The sequence below is a fragment of the Papaver somniferum genome, chromosome 4 (assembly GCF_003573695.1).
Source record: "Papaver somniferum cultivar HN1 chromosome 4, ASM357369v1, whole genome shotgun sequence".
Taxonomy (NCBI): Eukaryota; Viridiplantae; Streptophyta; class Magnoliopsida; order Ranunculales; family Papaveraceae; genus Papaver; species Papaver somniferum.
Genome location: NC_039361.1, coordinates 120,471,506 through 120,487,482, shown reverse-complemented (window position 1 = coordinate 120,487,482; position 15,977 = coordinate 120,471,506). Strand labels below are relative to the sequence as shown.

Here is a 15,977-nt window from a genome sequence, read left to right as displayed (position 1 = left end):
GCTCGATACCAACCGTGACTGAGTTACGGTTCGTAAACTAAAATGGTTACCAACTGTAACTGAAGAAAATTCTCAGATATAAGAACATACGGTTGGTAATTAAACTATTACCAACCATAACAACATCAAAATATCCAGTTACGGTTCGTAATTGAGTTAAAATCAACCGTAACTCACATAAACCCAGAAATTTCAATTTCAATTTTCATCTAAAACCCTAATTTTTGATAGAAATTAAACTTAAATCGAACAAAATAAACCAAATCATAACTGAGTTTTCAAAACATACCTCATATAAGTCATTACACTACACTTGATTAATTTTCGAATCGTCGATTAATCGAAGACGATGAAATTTTGAGTTTTAATGGAGGTTACGGTTGATGTGAGGAGGAGAAGAGAAGAAAGAAAACAAATATTCAATTTAGCTTTGATTTAGGTTAAAAAATGGGGAGGGTAATCTAGTTAATTTACACCCCCTATAGGACATCCCCTAACCAACTAAAGAGACATTACTATCACACTGCCGCCTCTCTAATAAACCATGCCGCCCTTATAACAGGTTACTTTTGAATGGAAATGTACAATATATTGACAAACTGTTCAAAGATGTAAGAGTAAAAGCAAAATAATCTCCTCCTAGAAGCATATTTCTTCAACTTAAAGCCTAGGCATATATGGAGAAAGACAATATTTTTGCTATGACCATGAAACTTTGATGCTTTAACATTAAACCCTTTCTCTATATATATCCAACCAATGTCTTTCACTTTTATATAGTTCATTGAAAATCTTCGAAAAAACAACTAGAATCCTCATAATGAAAACCAAAGTTATCTCAATAATGGTTTCCTTTATTGTTGTTGCTATGCTAATTGCTACTCCTCATTCCGTTGCTGACAATATATCCATGCCCGGCGAGTTTGAAGAAGAGTTGAGTGTAATAGGTGATAATGAAGTTGAACAACTTTTGGAGTCATCAAATTGGTTAAGTAGAAGAAAAACTAGTGTTGTAAGTGTGGATAGTTTTGGTGCAGTTGGAGATGGAACTACTGATGATACCCAGGTGAATACCTTTGGTTTGAGTAAAAAGTAAACTTTGTCCTTTAAGATAAGTATTTTCTTACACATTTCCTGTTTTTCATTTTAACGGGTTCAAGTAGGCCTTTCTAAGTGCATGGAACAGAGCTTGTACTACACACAAATCGATTTTCCTTGTGCCGAAAGGACGAAGTTATCTAGTAAAGCCTGCAAGGTTTGTAGGGCCTTGTGTCGATAAGTTAATCATTCAGGTAACAATTACTTAACTTGTTCGTCGAATATATACACCCGATTTGATTGTCTTTGTTGCTAAGTTTTTCTACAATATGTTTCCGTAGATTAATGGAACGATCGTAGCTCCTGATGAACCCAGTGATTGGGATCAAAAGAGCCCAAATAACTGGCTTGTGTTCTCCAAACTTAACAAAACAATCATCCAAGGTGGTGGGGTTATAGATGGTTCAGGGAGTAAATGGTGGGCTGCTTCTTGCAAAAAGATTAAAGAAAATGTAAGGAATTCTCGAACTAAAAGCACTATTTATTCATGCACTTCTAACAGACAATGCAAACATTTAAACCTTATCATTTTTTTGACAATAAACAGAAACTAACACCTCTTTTGATGTTTTTTTCTTTTCGATTTGTTTCACAGCCATGCATAGCCGCACCAACAGTAAGTATCTTGTAACTGTCACAAAACACCAAAAAGATAAACACTTGAACTGTTTTACTCAACAAGGGATTAATGCAACAAATTGGTGCAGGCGATTACGATTGATTCTAGTTCGGTGGTGGTGGTGGAGGATCTTACAATAAAAAAAAAACAGCCAACAGATACATTTTCAAATATACCGCTCTAAAACAATTCGCGTTTTCAGGGTCCAAATCTCAGCTCCAGGTGACAGTCCAAACACCGATGGAATCCATATTGCTGAATCAACTGACATTGTGGTCCAAAATACCAAAATTGGAACAGGTACTCATAGATCATTGGAACCGCAGTTACGAAAATTCTTTAACTGTACATTAAATTATGTTCTTGTTTTTAAAATTTGAAGGCGACGATTGCATCTCAATTGTGAATGGTAGCTCCATCATTAAGATGAAACACATCTACTGCTGACCCGGCCATGGAATTAGGTAATAATCTGTATACTCCTCTTTTAAAATCAACATACTGATTCTCATTACGTTGTATCATGCCCATAAATTTTAGCATAGGGAGCTTGGGAAAAGACAACAGCAAGGAAATGGTCACTGCCGTGGTTTTGGATACTGCAGTTCTTAAAAATACTACCAATGGGCTTAGGATTAAGACTTGGCAGGTAAGTCTTCAATTAAATGTAATTTGAGAAGAAAAAACAATCAAATGTAATTGGAGAAGAAAAATTTACTTGAAGTAACTTGTCATTTCTACTCATTTTCTGCAACAGGGAGGTTCTGGCTATGTTCGATCAGTGCGCTTTGAGAATGTTCGGATGAATGAAGTAGAAAACCCTATCATCATTGACCAGTTCTATTGTGACTCACCAGACAGTTGCCAGAATCAGGTATTATTTCTGGCAGGCAATTCACCAAGTACTTTTGATTAACTATGTTTTCACTTTTCACCACCCAAATATCACTGAATCTTATATGTTTCCTTATTCGTCAGACTGCGGCTGTAAAAATAAGCCAAGTTATATACCGTAACATCACTGGAACAACAACGAGTGAAAAGGCCATCCAACTTGCTTGCAGTGACACAGTTCCCTGCAGCAACATTATCCTAAGCAATGTCAACCTAGAGAACAAGGAAGGAACGGCAGAGACCTACTGCAACTCTGCCACAGGTTCTAATGAAGGGATAGTTAACCCTTCTGCCGATTGCCTAGATTCTTCAAATAAGGATTCCTACTCTGACATGACTGCCGATGCAGAGCTGTAACTCAAAACTCAGGCAGATACAAGTTAATGTTGTTTAGTAGAGATGGTTAGTCGAAAGTCTAATTAGATGATATATGCTGAACCTGACTTGTAGAAAGAAGAGTACACATCACTAGTACAACCAGAAGCGTTTAAATTTGTTGAGGTTATCTTATAATGTACCACACAAATATCCTTAATTGCTTGCGGAATCTATGTCAGTTACGTTGATTCTGTTCTATATGATATTATGTATCAGATAAAATAGAGAGAACTAAAGGAATGGGAACTATGAAAAACTAAACAAGAGATCCCTCTGTTAACTGATTCCCAATCATATACAAAATGAAGAGTTGGTACAACTACAATAAAACCAAGTTTCCCTATAACAAAAAAAAAAATCGAATAAACCCAGCATTCTTTATAAGTCAAGTAAGTTAGTTCATTAACTGGAAATAAAAAGATCAATCCACTGCTAAGAAATTAGGATACAATCTGTTAAATTAGGCAATGTGCACTTGAACAGATCCTCAGCACCAAGTTGTGCTTGAGAAACCAAGAGAAGGAGGACACTGCTTCCTTGCATGTTCAGGAATTACTTTGACGAGGAAAACATGCAACAACGTGCACTTAAACAGATCCTCAGCACCTTCGTCATTTCACGTTGTGCTCGAGAAACCAAGAGAAGGACACTGCTTCCTTGCATGTTCAGGAATTACTTTTGCGAGGAGCTCCAGAGATACTCCTTTCAGCTCTGCAATTACGAGTTTGTAAGGTAAGCAAATAGACAAGGGATGCAGATACAGATTATCAAATACACATAAAAAGAAGTCTAGAGTAATGGTGTCTGCACAAGAAATTAATATTGAGTCAGGTTGGTCTACTCCTGGAGATCAGACACCAACAATTTTACAGTTGATTACTTAACTTAAAGCCATAGAAACACAGTCAGACACTTGGCTGGGTAAAATTTACCCAATTTACATTAAAAATAGAAGTTTCAGAATGCCATGCTCTACATCGCGGAAATGAGATCACAATTCATGGTCAGACGCTTAGCTGTAAATTTTTGACTTATTTTTAGCAGGATCAAAAGTTTCAAAAAAAACATGCTTTAAATTGGGTGATAATGACTGCGTCGAAAGGAGATCATTGTCACATAGAGCATAATCTAAGTTTGCCAAAATGACCATGTCTAAGTGTATGTATATATAGAAAATCAGGGAAAGAGATAGAACCTTCGGGTTTAAAATTAAACAGAGGAGGCAGTGCTCGCCCATTAGGAAGACGCGTATTAGGATCACGAAGTTCATCGAAAAATGGGTGGATACAAGCCTCTAACTGCATCAAACAAAACCAAGAAGGTTATATGATTGACTAAGTATACAGATTGATAAACACCAATACGACAATGATATAGATTATCAGCATTAAGGAACATGATGATATAAGCCGACTAAAAGGAAAACTCACAGCAGTGCACCGCAGATTGGGAGAATACTGGAGGAGTCTGGAGACAACGTCTACTGCTTCTGGGGGCATGCGTTTGTGGAATAACTGAATATTTGAAATAACAAAAAACAAAAAATTAGAGGTTAATTGTTTAGAAGGGACTTTTCAAAATAACTATATGCTGATAGGTTTCAGACAGATTCGCATCAATATAAAATGTCCAGGTTACTTACCTTATGCCATGGGTGAGCCTTGATTTGAGGGAACTTGAACTCAGTATAGTTCGGGTTCATACACTTAATTTCTTCTCTTGTTGGTGTTCCAAGAACCTACAATACCATGAACAGTGACCTAGTAAATTTGCCCTTAAATTGAATTGTGATACAACAATAATTCCAAACTAAACTTTTTCATTTGCGGAAACTCAAGGAAGTTATACCTTAATTATCTCGACGAGTTGGTCTACTCCACTCTCTCCAGGAAAGAGAGGCTATTTGACATAGTTAGCGCAAAACGAAAGAAACAAACGAAGAGAAGATCAGTTTTGACTACCATTTTCCCCTGTACCCAAGATGAATGAATGATGCAACACGGAGCTTCTTTTACCTGTCCAAGAAGTAACTCAGCAAGTACGCAGCCTGCAGACCAAATGTCAATTGCACTTGTGTACTCTGTTGCACCAAAGATGAGTTCAGGTGCACGGTAATAACGGGAGCATATGTACGATATGTTTGGCTCGCCTTTAACCTGTTATATATGAAAGACCAAAAAAAAAATGAAACAACTTAGGTTATTAAATATAATGAAAGGGATGCCCGAACAAAAGAATAGCCTAATCAAGACTTACCAAAACTTTGGCACTACCAAAGTCACATAGCTTGAGCTGGTGAGTATGTGGATTAACCAGTAGATTCTGTGGCTTAATGTCCCTATGGCAAACTCCAATCGCCCCATGAATATAGGCCAATGCTCTACAAATCTGGCAATAGTTATCAAAAGTTAGATAATCTCTTCACATATCTCAATTTCGGCGCTACCTTTCCGATAAATTCCAGTAGCTTTACAATAATACCAAAAGGTTTTTTTTTGTGAGTAATGCACCTTTTTAAATTAGAATAATAGGCATATACATAAATTCATACCTGGAATGTATAGAGTTTGACATAAATTAGAGGCATTCGCTGATTCGCTCTGCTATAATGCTTTGCAACTCGATACACCGTTTCAGGTACATATTCGAGGACCAAATTGAGATAGAGCTCCTCCTTTTCAGTTGTTGAAAAGAAACAATGTTTGAGTGAGACAATGTTGGGATGATCAAGAAGGCGCATTGTCTGCAACTCACGGTTCTTGTATCTCTTATCCTGCAAGACTTTCTTGATTGCAACAGTCTCACCTGTCTCTAAGCATTTTGCCTGCGAAATGAAACCAAGGAGCTCTACAGTTAAAACCCGGTAAGAAAGGGATTACTTATTTAAGTGCTCTATATAAATGTTGAAACTTCAATAAGACGTATCACCTGAAATACAATTCCAAATGAACCTTGTCCAACGACACGCTCAGCCATGTAACTTATAGTCTTGACTCGCAGAAGAAGAAAAAATAAAAGAGGTGAATATCAGCAAATATGACCAATACAAATAGAGCAAAACAGAATATTCATCTTATACTCCTTAAATCATAATGATCATATGTGAAGATACCTGTTTGGGTTGACCATTTCTGCCACCAATTGTGGTCACAATAATGTGTCCTGTTTCAGTTCCACTTCCATTAACTACAGTTGCTTCCATTTCCTAAACCCAAGAGAAATGTCACAACAAAGTTCGAATAGAAAAGATAGGCAAACAATTAATAGAGAAAAAGAACCATGTATAATATCGACTTCCTGAATAAGAGAAAAGGCTTAACATATCAAACCTTGTCATCCCTGATCTTCATATCATTGATTTCCCCTGGAAGTTTATCGACAGACATTTTATCACCACTAGATTTCTCAACTGCCAAAGGGGGAGCTGTACCTAAAGATGTCATGTTTTGTAATAGCCACCAGAGTAATGCGTTTGAGATGAGAACTCAAAAGAACCACTGATTAGACAAAAACTTGAACCTGGAACAAAATGATTATCCATTATAATATCACAATCCAGAAACTATAAATGTTCATCAAAATTAAAATGAAATTCTCTCCTACATTTTAAGAACTTATCCCTTCACTGCCTAAACATGCTGAAATAATGCACAACATAAGAACTGAGATCCCTGAACACTTAGCACAAAGACTGGCGATTAGGATCGCTGTTCCATACTTGAATCCAACATGTAATTTCTATGGTGAAAGTTTTTCTTTTTCACTAAGTTCATCTTCATAAATTAGAAAAACAACCATAAAAGTGAAGGCAAAATACCTTAGAGGAGCTCAAATTCATGTTTTATCACTTCTTAAACTCATAACATCTTCATTTCAAAGCTAACATCGACCTAAGATCAAGACTTAAAAAGAAAATAAAATAAAATGAAAACTAAAAAGATTTCTAGTATAAGGAAACACGAATTCAACATGAAAATGAACAACAAGAAGCAAAAAATTACACACCCACAAAAAGAAAAAAAAATCTTTACCTTCAATTGTTACTGGTCTTAAAAAAATCCGCCCTTAAAAAAGAAATGAAAGCTTAGAAACATGTTGAAAAAGAAATGAAAGCTTAAAAAAGAAATGAAAGCAAAAAATTACACACCCACAAAAAGAAAAAAATATCTTTATCCATCTACAAGACAGGTAGGTCAACAGTAAAACCCTATAAAATTGAAATCAAAGACAGAATAACAATAGTCTTTTTTCTAGTTTTCTTTACTCGAAGAGTAGAGGTTTGACTGAAAGTGTGACTACAAAAATCAGCAACTTTCATTAATTATTAAATCCAGTGTATAAAACCTTTTCACGTCCAGAGAAAATGATGTACTTTCCATTGAGAGTTCGACACGTGTATTAATATGAACGGATGCAATTTTGTACCTGCTGATTTGGCTGACAATCTGGCAGATGAGGAATAAAGTGGGGCCCAGTCGGTAGAAGTTTGTTTCGCATGAGGAGACAACATCCCTAAGTTAGGAGATGGTAAGTTAAGATTCTCGATATACTTACTTGCGAATCTCCGGGTAAACTGGTAAAAAGAAAGAGTCGTGGTTTTTTTGATGTAATTTTTTGAGTTGATCCTGGTTTTGATGTGGTTTTTTTGAAGCGATTTTATCAAGATCTCATTATTTTTGTTTGAATTCGTGAATGATTTGCCGATAGATGCGATTTTAATGTAAAGTCCTTATGGTTTTGATGATACAAGATAGATCTATGTTTTTTAATCATTTTCAGTTTGTTTTAAATCGTATAAATCCATACAAATCTTCACTTTTTACACCTGCAGTGGATTGATGATGCATACCAAAAGGTAAAACTCACTTTTTGGTTTTGAATCCTGAGTTGTGGGGAATGTAGTGGTATTATCAAAATTTTAATTGATTTTTTGTTTTCTGTATAGAGTTTAATTGGTGTTTAAAGGATTATCAAAAGCTAAAGTTGATAAAATTTGTGAAGCAGCTGAGAAAATAGCTGTAAGTATTCAAATCATCTACCTAAACTACTTTGGGTCATGGATATGTTGATTGTGTGAATTTTCCATTCATTTTGCTCGTATTGTTCATTATTTTATTTTTGTTAATTAGCTTAACTACTTTATGAGGAGCCTTTCTTATTTGTCTGGCTAACTGTTTGAGAATTGACTCAGATAGTCATGAAGTGAGTGCCCATAATATTTCCTGTATTTTCCTTTCATTTTTATGTTGTATTAGTGCTGTACTTTTTTGTTACTGAATATTGGTGGTCATAGCTTGGACATCACGTGTTGTTGTCACCAAAATTTCAAAATGTAATAATGTTGACGTAACCTAATCCTATTTCTTTTATCAGGTGTACTCTGAGACTGTCAGCAATCAAAGACTACCTAATGAACAGGGACTAACTAAGGAGCCTTACAGACTCAAGGTTGGATACGATAAGCTTGTCATTGCTGCAGGAGTCGAATCTTTGACATTTAACATAAAAGGAAAGTGCACGCATTTTTCTCCTCCGTGAAGTGAATAACGCGCAAGAAATTAGGAAGAGGCTTCTTCTTAATGATGAAGGTTGACAATCCAGGTTAGTAATGTCTTTGATTTCTATGTTTCTGTCCGGTTGTTTTATGACTTTATTAGTCATTGCAAAACTGTTTTTCAACTATCATTTGATTTGAAAATTGATCCGCACTAATTGTTAATGGTGGTATCTATTAGAGTAGTAGAGTCGGATACTAATAAACCTCATAAGAATTCATATTCTTGTTCACATTGATAGGCTATTAAGAAAGATGCAGTGGAAAAAAAAAGAGCATGATACTATTACTTTTGCCGTTGGTTTGAACTGATTCGCAAATAATTCAACTAATGGAGTTTAAATACTTCAACTAATAATTGGTTTGAAATACCCAGTAGATGTGTAATTTCTAGTTACACAGACTAAATAGATGTGTAATTTCTAGTTACACATGCTAATTAGATGTGTAACTTTTACTTACACAAACTGTTTGAATGTGTAACTTCTGGTTACATAGATTTTACTTACATATAGTAATGGTTGTTACTACTAATAATTTATGTGTAAAATTATTCTGTTAACCAGTGAGTTGTGTATTTTTCTCAGACGATAGTCAGAATCTCTTTAACCAGTGAGTTGTGTATTATTCTGTTAACCAGTGAGTTGTTCGACTTTTTACTTGAAAATGTTGCATTCTTTCCATTAAGGTTGCATTCTTTTCATTCTGGTTCGATTTTAGTTTGCTCATCTTGAGTCTTGACCTACAAATATGCAGTTTGATTAAATAATTTGTGGTGGTGTTGATGGTGGAGGTGAAGGTAAAGGTTTTAGAGGAGGATGAGGAGGAAGTGGTGGTGGTGGTTGTGGATCAAGTTGGAGGATAATTTGGATTTGGAGTTAGTGGTGGTGTTTTGGTATGAAGCTGAGAAGTTTGGTATGGATGTTGGAGCTGTACTGTACACTGTAAGTTGGATCTACTTTACATTATGCTTGTCTTAGTTTTTTTTTTATATGTTGGTAGTCATGATCTTGCTAGAGCATGTGTGAACAATCGTAAATATATCTCGATGCACATTGTGTTCTAAATATGTTAGCCAGCTATAAGCTCAGCTTCTATCTACTATGAGAAGGATATTCTGTGATTTCTATAACCATATCCTTGCTTATTAGTTTGTAACCATGTGTACTCTACATGACAGTTTGCACGTTTAACTAGCATTGGTAGATTATGGATGTGTAACTAGTCGATACGCATTCATTTAGCATGTGTAACTTAACTTATAGTTACACATGCTAAATGGATGTGTATCTATTAGTTACATATGCTAATTAGATGCGTAACTTATAGTCACACATGCTAATTTGATGGGATATGCAGTTCTTAGAGGCATACCTGCTGATCTAATTGAAACTCGTATGCTGATCTACTAGTTTGGTGTTGTTTTGTGCAGGGAAACACATTAGGAAGTTGTTTAAAGATGGATTTATCAGCTGCAAACCAACCCAGATTTACTATCGATCTCATAAGAACAACTGGATTGGCTGCAAAAATGTCTGAGAACCTTTCAGACTATTGGTAAATCGCTTACTCTTAATATTTTGTAGTATGTGTCTTAATATGTATTTTTATGGAAGTAATTTCTAAATAAATATAAACTTTTCTGGATCAATTGATGTATATGCAGGTCTCAATGTGGTTTGCGCGCACTGACATGATGATCCTTTGCTCAAGGATGATATCTTTGACTATGTCAAGTACTTACATCTTCAGATAAAGGTACTTTGTCCCTCTTATATTCATGTGTTTCATTTGGACATGGATAAATTGTGCAAAAATGATGCAATAGCAGCATCTGGAAGTACCAGGCAAAGTTTTTAAATTTTGCTAGTGAATTTCCTTTTAGATTGGTAGATGTAATAGCAGCCTAATGATGGATGTTTTATTTGGGTCTTACTATACTGGTATTTATAATGTTGGTGTTTATCTCTAGGATGCTTTTGGAGTGGTAGATGTAATAGAAGCCTAGGATGCTTTCCATTTGAGAGTCAAGGTACATCATTTTGTTAACTATAATGTTGGTAACTTCTAGTTACACAAGCTAAATAGATGTGTAATTTCTAGTTACACATGCTAATTAGATGTATAACTTCTAGTTACACAAGCTAAATAGACGTGTAATTTCTAGTTACACATGCTAATTAGATGTGTAACTTTTATTTACACACACTGATTGAATATGTAACTTCTGGTTTTAATGATTGAATTACTATTACACTAGTCGGATGCATGTGTAACTTACTGTTACACAAGTTATATGCCGTATGCATGTGTAATTTCTGATTACACATCTCTCTTCATAGTTTTTTTTTTCTGATTACTTTAAGTTGGTTACATGGCATATGCTCTATAAATTATGTTTTTTTGTTCTTTTGATAGACGCATTTATGTGTCTATTTTGTTCTCAATTTTCTGTATTGTTAGACTCGATTAAGTACTTATTGTGTTATTTTGTGTTCTTGTAGGAAATTTTAGAGAAATAAGCCCTTGCGGCGAAATGGGCTCAAAAAGCAGTGTTTTACACCCCGGAGAAATGTACCGTAGGCACCCCAGAAATGCACCGGAAGCGTCCCAGAAATGTCCCGGAGGAACCCATAAAAATTACTATTTCCACCCCAATTGATATTCGCACCCCAGCACTCTGGATAAGGGGCACCTTCTTCAACAATTTGAATTTGTGTTTTTGGCGGGAAATGAAGTTTTCAACTGGCAGAATTTTGATTGTCAAAATGAATGGGTTAGAGTGCGATTCAATCGCTGAAAATTGGCAGAAAGATGTGATTTGGCATAAGGAACAAAGTTTGGGTGTCGAATTTGATCGGAATTGGCTGGAAATATCGATTTGATTCTCGAGCTCAAAACAGAGCTACACGGACAGAACACACCCTGTACACGCTGTTGTGTGTGTTTTGGCTATGCATGGAAGTGATTAGGGACGTTCGACGACTTACTAGGCGTGGGAGAGCTGAATCGGAGTGTGCAGAACCAATTCTAACGTGTGACAGAGTTAATTTTGGAAATTTTCGTTATTATTGGCAGCCGAGAATATTTGGATTAAATGGAGAATATATGCAATCAATGGTTGGATTTTTGGCTCCAATTTATTTTGGACTTTGGACTTTGAAAATTGGACTTTATTTTTTTAACCCTACGGAAGGGTATTATCAAAAAAAAAAAAAAAAATTATATAAACTGTGTGCAGGGAAGGACGACGATTATTATATCGTCTCGGCCCCTCGGGTTCGTACATGACATAGGAGTCGTGGCCCGAGTCGACTTCAACGGTTCATCCCCCGTCTGGTACGGGAGGTAAGTCCATCGAAACACTCGCGAATCTCCTGTAAGCGAGTTACTGTATTCCTTAAGGTGATTCATTGATTGAGGACGAATTTGGACTGTTTTTAAATTCCTAGTAAAGGGCAAGGCCTGGCCAATACAAGATAAGGGTTTGGATTTCATCACCGCTCCCTTCTTGCCCGCCTTAGGAAAACGAAACCTAACGCGAACCCAAGCTTAAAATTTGGAATAGAACGAGACCGATAAGGTAACGAGCTTAATAGGAAACTCATTCGAAAAATATTGGTTGCTCTTTAAGCACACTCCAAAGTTCATGATGGTTTCTGTGAGTTGAATGCGTGACTGCGTCGCCTTGTGATAGCGGTGAGGCCTTGGGTATCAAAGCTCCACTGAGCTTCCCTCTCCTCAATTCAACTTACTTTGACTCGGATTGATTCTAGAGGGGTTTGCTCAAATTGCAACGAATTCCCTTTCGAAAGATAGAATCTGGTCTAGAAACAATCTAAGTGGAGCTATCATGCTTTTTGTTTGCTAGAAATCTTTAGGTTTGTTTTGGTGGAGTCGAGTCGGCCTTGTTTGTGGTTGTGTAGAATTCCCTTGCATTTAAGAATGTCGAACTGGTATGATAGAAGCCAATACAATGAGTATCGAACTGAATTTGAATATGGACATCATCAGTTTTATGACCATGGTGGGAATAGTAGTTGGGAACGCCAACCTTTTCAAGGTTATGGTTCATACCATAGTGAGCCCAATTACTATCCACACACGAATTGGTCTTACGAGCAAGAAAATCAGGAATATTATAGTACTAGTCATGCGTTTTTGGAAAATTACTTAAAAACTAGTCCTGATTATGACATTTCTAAACCTGTTCAATCTCTAGAAGAAACCTACCAACAAATTCGAAGGGAGTATGAACGTGCAGTTAGTTCAAGAGAAGAGAGTACACAACGGTCTAAGATATTCAATGAGACTTGTGAACGTATAAGTGTTATGCTCAGTGAAATTCAAGCACGTTTAGAGGCAGAAAATGAACAGTTAGCTAATGCTGCTCGAAATAATCTAAATTTCCAAAATAGTGTTTCCAATTCTACCCTTGATATCAATAGTGAATATTTGCCCAATCTAGAGGACGAGGTTAGAATAAAAGACACTACTTATTTAGATAAGGTTCAATCATATTTGTACTATTATGATGATGAGGATAGTAGTAATGAAGAATCTGAAATATGTAGGCATAGTGATCAGGAATCTATTAATCCAATTGAGCTTCATAATGATTATATTATTTCTAGTTCAAATCCAAATAATTTTTATGATTATTCACCTATTCAAAAGGACGAGGATTTGATTAGGGATACCACCGTTTTAGACGATGTAGTTTTTCCTTTTGATTACGAAGCCGATAGTGGTTTAGAGGAACGGGTTTATTCCGAAAATTCTGTTTTAGAGTCTAGCGACTTAGAAACAATAGTATTAGATGAAGAAGATATACCCGTAGAGATGAGTAAAGATGCACTACCTGATAATAAATTAGAAAAATCAATTGACCATTTTCAAGAATCTAATGATCCAGAAATTAGGGAGATTGTAACTAGTCTATCTAGAGACACTAAAAACTCTAAGTTTGGGGGTGATTATCACCTTCATAGTGCCTTACCTTTAACTCTCAGAAAGTCCCTTCACTTAGGACTTGATATCTCTGCCTCGACAATTTTACAAGATTACCTTCATACTCGTTTTCCCGAACCTAATGATGTCCAGGAAGAAGTTCAGTCGTTAGAAACCCATCCTCTGGTTGATGTGGTTTTCCCAGGCTATGATCCCCAGATTGACTTTGTTTTCCCACCAAATAGTTTTCTTCCAACTGTGGGAACGTTTATATTCCAAATTGTCGAATATTAAGTTGTGAGACTAAACCTAAATGCCTTAGGAAATTAGAATCGACACATTTGCTTAAGAGTGACCACTATTCTCACTGTGGTTAATTATGTAAGTCATATCTGATTGACTTAGAGGATCCGCAATTATTTAGGTTATTACTTTGTGATTCCAAGTTCTTATTTGAGTTTTTCCAGACTCTAGGACCTAATAATTTGGATCCAACCTATGAAGAAACGCAGCCAATGAAAATATTCTATTTAGACCCTTTCATAGAACCTGAGCCTGAACCGCGTTTAGCGATAGTTTTCAGGAAACTAGGTAAGGGCATGCTTTTCTTGTCCATTTTCTTGGTTCACTGCAGTTTCCTATGGTCAACTCTTTTTGGTTTTGAAGACCCGCAGTTATTTCGACTGTTACTTTATGGTTCGAGTTGACCAATCCTTTTCTAAGTCTGGATGAAGACTTTAAACTTAGCACTTCTTGGGAGGTATCCCATGCTCATGCAACACGGTAATATCTTTTCTTAACTCTTTCGCTTCAAATGGTAACAGTTTCTCGTTGTTCATGCTTTTAGTTTCATCTTTAGAACATTGAGGACAATGTTAGATTTAAGTTTGGGGGTATGGGAGAAACTTTTTAGTTGCAATAAATAAACTCCAGAGCCTAGAAATTTATGCGTATTGAGGTAGGCACTAACTAATCTAAGTGGATGGAAGCATGTTGGTTGTAGAAGTTGAGGAACCAATCTAATTAGATGGAAACATCTAGAAGAGTCTATTCATAAAAGCACAGAGCTCAGGTGTTAGAAATAACATGATAGTTTCACCATATTTCGTTGAGTCCTTTTCACTTTTATTTTTATTTTTATTTTTTAAATTTTAAACTATGTTTCTCTAAGTGATTAGGTGGGGCACACGATTCAAGTTGTTACCACTGCTAGGGTGAATTAGAGTGATTGAGTTACTATAAAAAAAAAAAAGTTAAGACCGGACCAGTTAGACCAATCGGAATAAGTATTAACACTTGGATAGCAATATGCGTGTGTTCTCCCTGTTTCCGTCGCCTAAGCAAGCGTGGAATGCAGGACCCGTGGGAACTATCGTGTAATCTGCTGACAAGAAGCATGCGCTTGGATCAAAAAGATCTATTCATGCCGTTAAGTTAAAAAAAATGGTTATTGTTCTGTGTAGTCAACTGCTGGTTCCCTTGTATTTGCCAGTTTGTTGATCTAGATTTAAGTTATTGACCGCTGGTTCCCTTGTATATGCCAGCAGTGTTGATATTAGTCAGACCGGTATCTCAGTCCATTAGGATAGGTTCATTTTGGCAGAGGCCTTCAGACAGATATGGGAAACGCCGTTCACTTAGTAAACATCAAAACCATCTATGTTTTTCTATATCCATCTTCTTGATCTATCCATATGATTAGTTTGACTCCGAATATGATGTCCATAGTGCAACTATCTGAGTAGAGCTCTGTCACTTATATATGAATTTTAGTATGCTTGAGTGCAAAATCGTGTACATCAATTGGAATTTCGCATCAGGGTACTTCCTCTTGTAGTCAATAAGTATGCCAACCAAGGAGATTCTTTAGTGCCTTCCAAGGTTCGTTGTAGATATCTAGGGTCTGGAGTAAAGGTTTTGTGGGTACACCTCTGGTGAACCCTCCGGAGACAGCACTCCGCCACTAGGGCCACCTAGGGGTTCAAATGATTTTCCTTTCTAGAATAAATTTGCTCGAGGACTAGCAAATAATAAGTTTGGGGGTATTTGATAGACGCATTTATGTGTCTATTTTGTTCTCAATTTTCTGTATTGTTAGACTCGATTAAGTACTTATTGTGTTATTTTGTGTTCTTGTAGGAAATTTTAGAGAAATAAGCCCTTGCGGCGAAATGGGCTCAAAAAGCAGTGTTTTACACCCCGGAGAAATGTACCGTAGGCACCCCAGAAATGCACCGGAAGCGTCCCAGAAATGTCCCGGAGGAACCCATAAAAATTACTATTTCCACCCCAATTGATATTCGCACCCCAGCACTCTGGATAAGGGGCACCTTCTTCAACAATTTGAATTTGTGTTTTTGGCGGGAAATGAAGTTTTCAACTGGCAGAATTTTGATTGTCAAAATGAATGGGTTAGAGTGCGATTCAATCGCTGAAAATTGGCAGAAAGATGTGATTTGGCATAAGGAACAAAGTTTGGGTGTC

General features: G+C 36.3%; 1 protein-coding gene and 1 pseudogene across 3 annotated transcripts; one reads left to right on the top strand and one right to left on the bottom strand.

Moving 5' to 3' along the window:
• Window positions 1-844: 844 nt before the first annotated feature.
• LOC113273062 lies at window positions 845-2,968 on the top strand (annotated as a pseudogene).
• Window positions 2,969-3,246: 278 nt separating this feature from the next.
• LOC113276467 (shaggy-related protein kinase epsilon-like) lies at window positions 3,247-7,246 on the bottom strand. 3 transcript variants are annotated; one of them, XM_026526065.1, is made up of 13 exons: window positions 7,021-7,246; window positions 6,807-6,891; window positions 6,319-6,508; window positions 6,102-6,194; window positions 5,918-5,977; window positions 5,541-5,813; window positions 5,246-5,377; window positions 5,005-5,145; window positions 4,838-4,888; window positions 4,632-4,727; window positions 4,420-4,503; window positions 4,185-4,287; window positions 3,247-3,700 (listed from the first exon to the last, which is right to left on the bottom strand). In XM_026526065.1, exons 3-13 carry the CDS (start codon window positions 6,430-6,432, stop codon window positions 3,606-3,608), a joined length of 1,242 nt encoding a protein of 413 aa, XP_026381850.1. In that variant the 5' UTR covers window positions 6,433-6,508; window positions 6,807-6,891; window positions 7,021-7,246; the 3' UTR covers window positions 3,247-3,605. The 3 variants fall into 3 exon arrangements, with proteins under 3 accessions (XP_026381850.1, XP_026381851.1, XP_026381849.1); XM_026526066.1 differs by lacking the exon at window positions 6,807-6,891 and having other exon boundaries at window positions 7,021-7,053; window positions 7,137-7,243; XM_026526064.1 differs by lacking the exon at window positions 6,807-6,891.
• Between the last annotated feature and the right edge of the window lie 8,731 nt (window positions 7,247-15,977).

Coding starts and splice junctions, on each gene's coding strand:
- LOC113276467 (XM_026526065.1), bottom strand. CDS start 6,432: ATGACATCTTTAGGTACAGCTCCCCCTTTGGCAGTTGAGAAATCTAGT. Junction 5,378..5,540: donor TCAAACTCTATACATTCCAG/GTATGAATTTAT, acceptor AACTATTGCCAG/ATTTGTAGAGCATTGGCCTA. Junction 4,288..4,419: donor CCAATCTGCGGTGCACTGCT/GTGAGTTTTCCT, acceptor TGTTTGATGCAG/TTAGAGGCTTGTATCCACCC.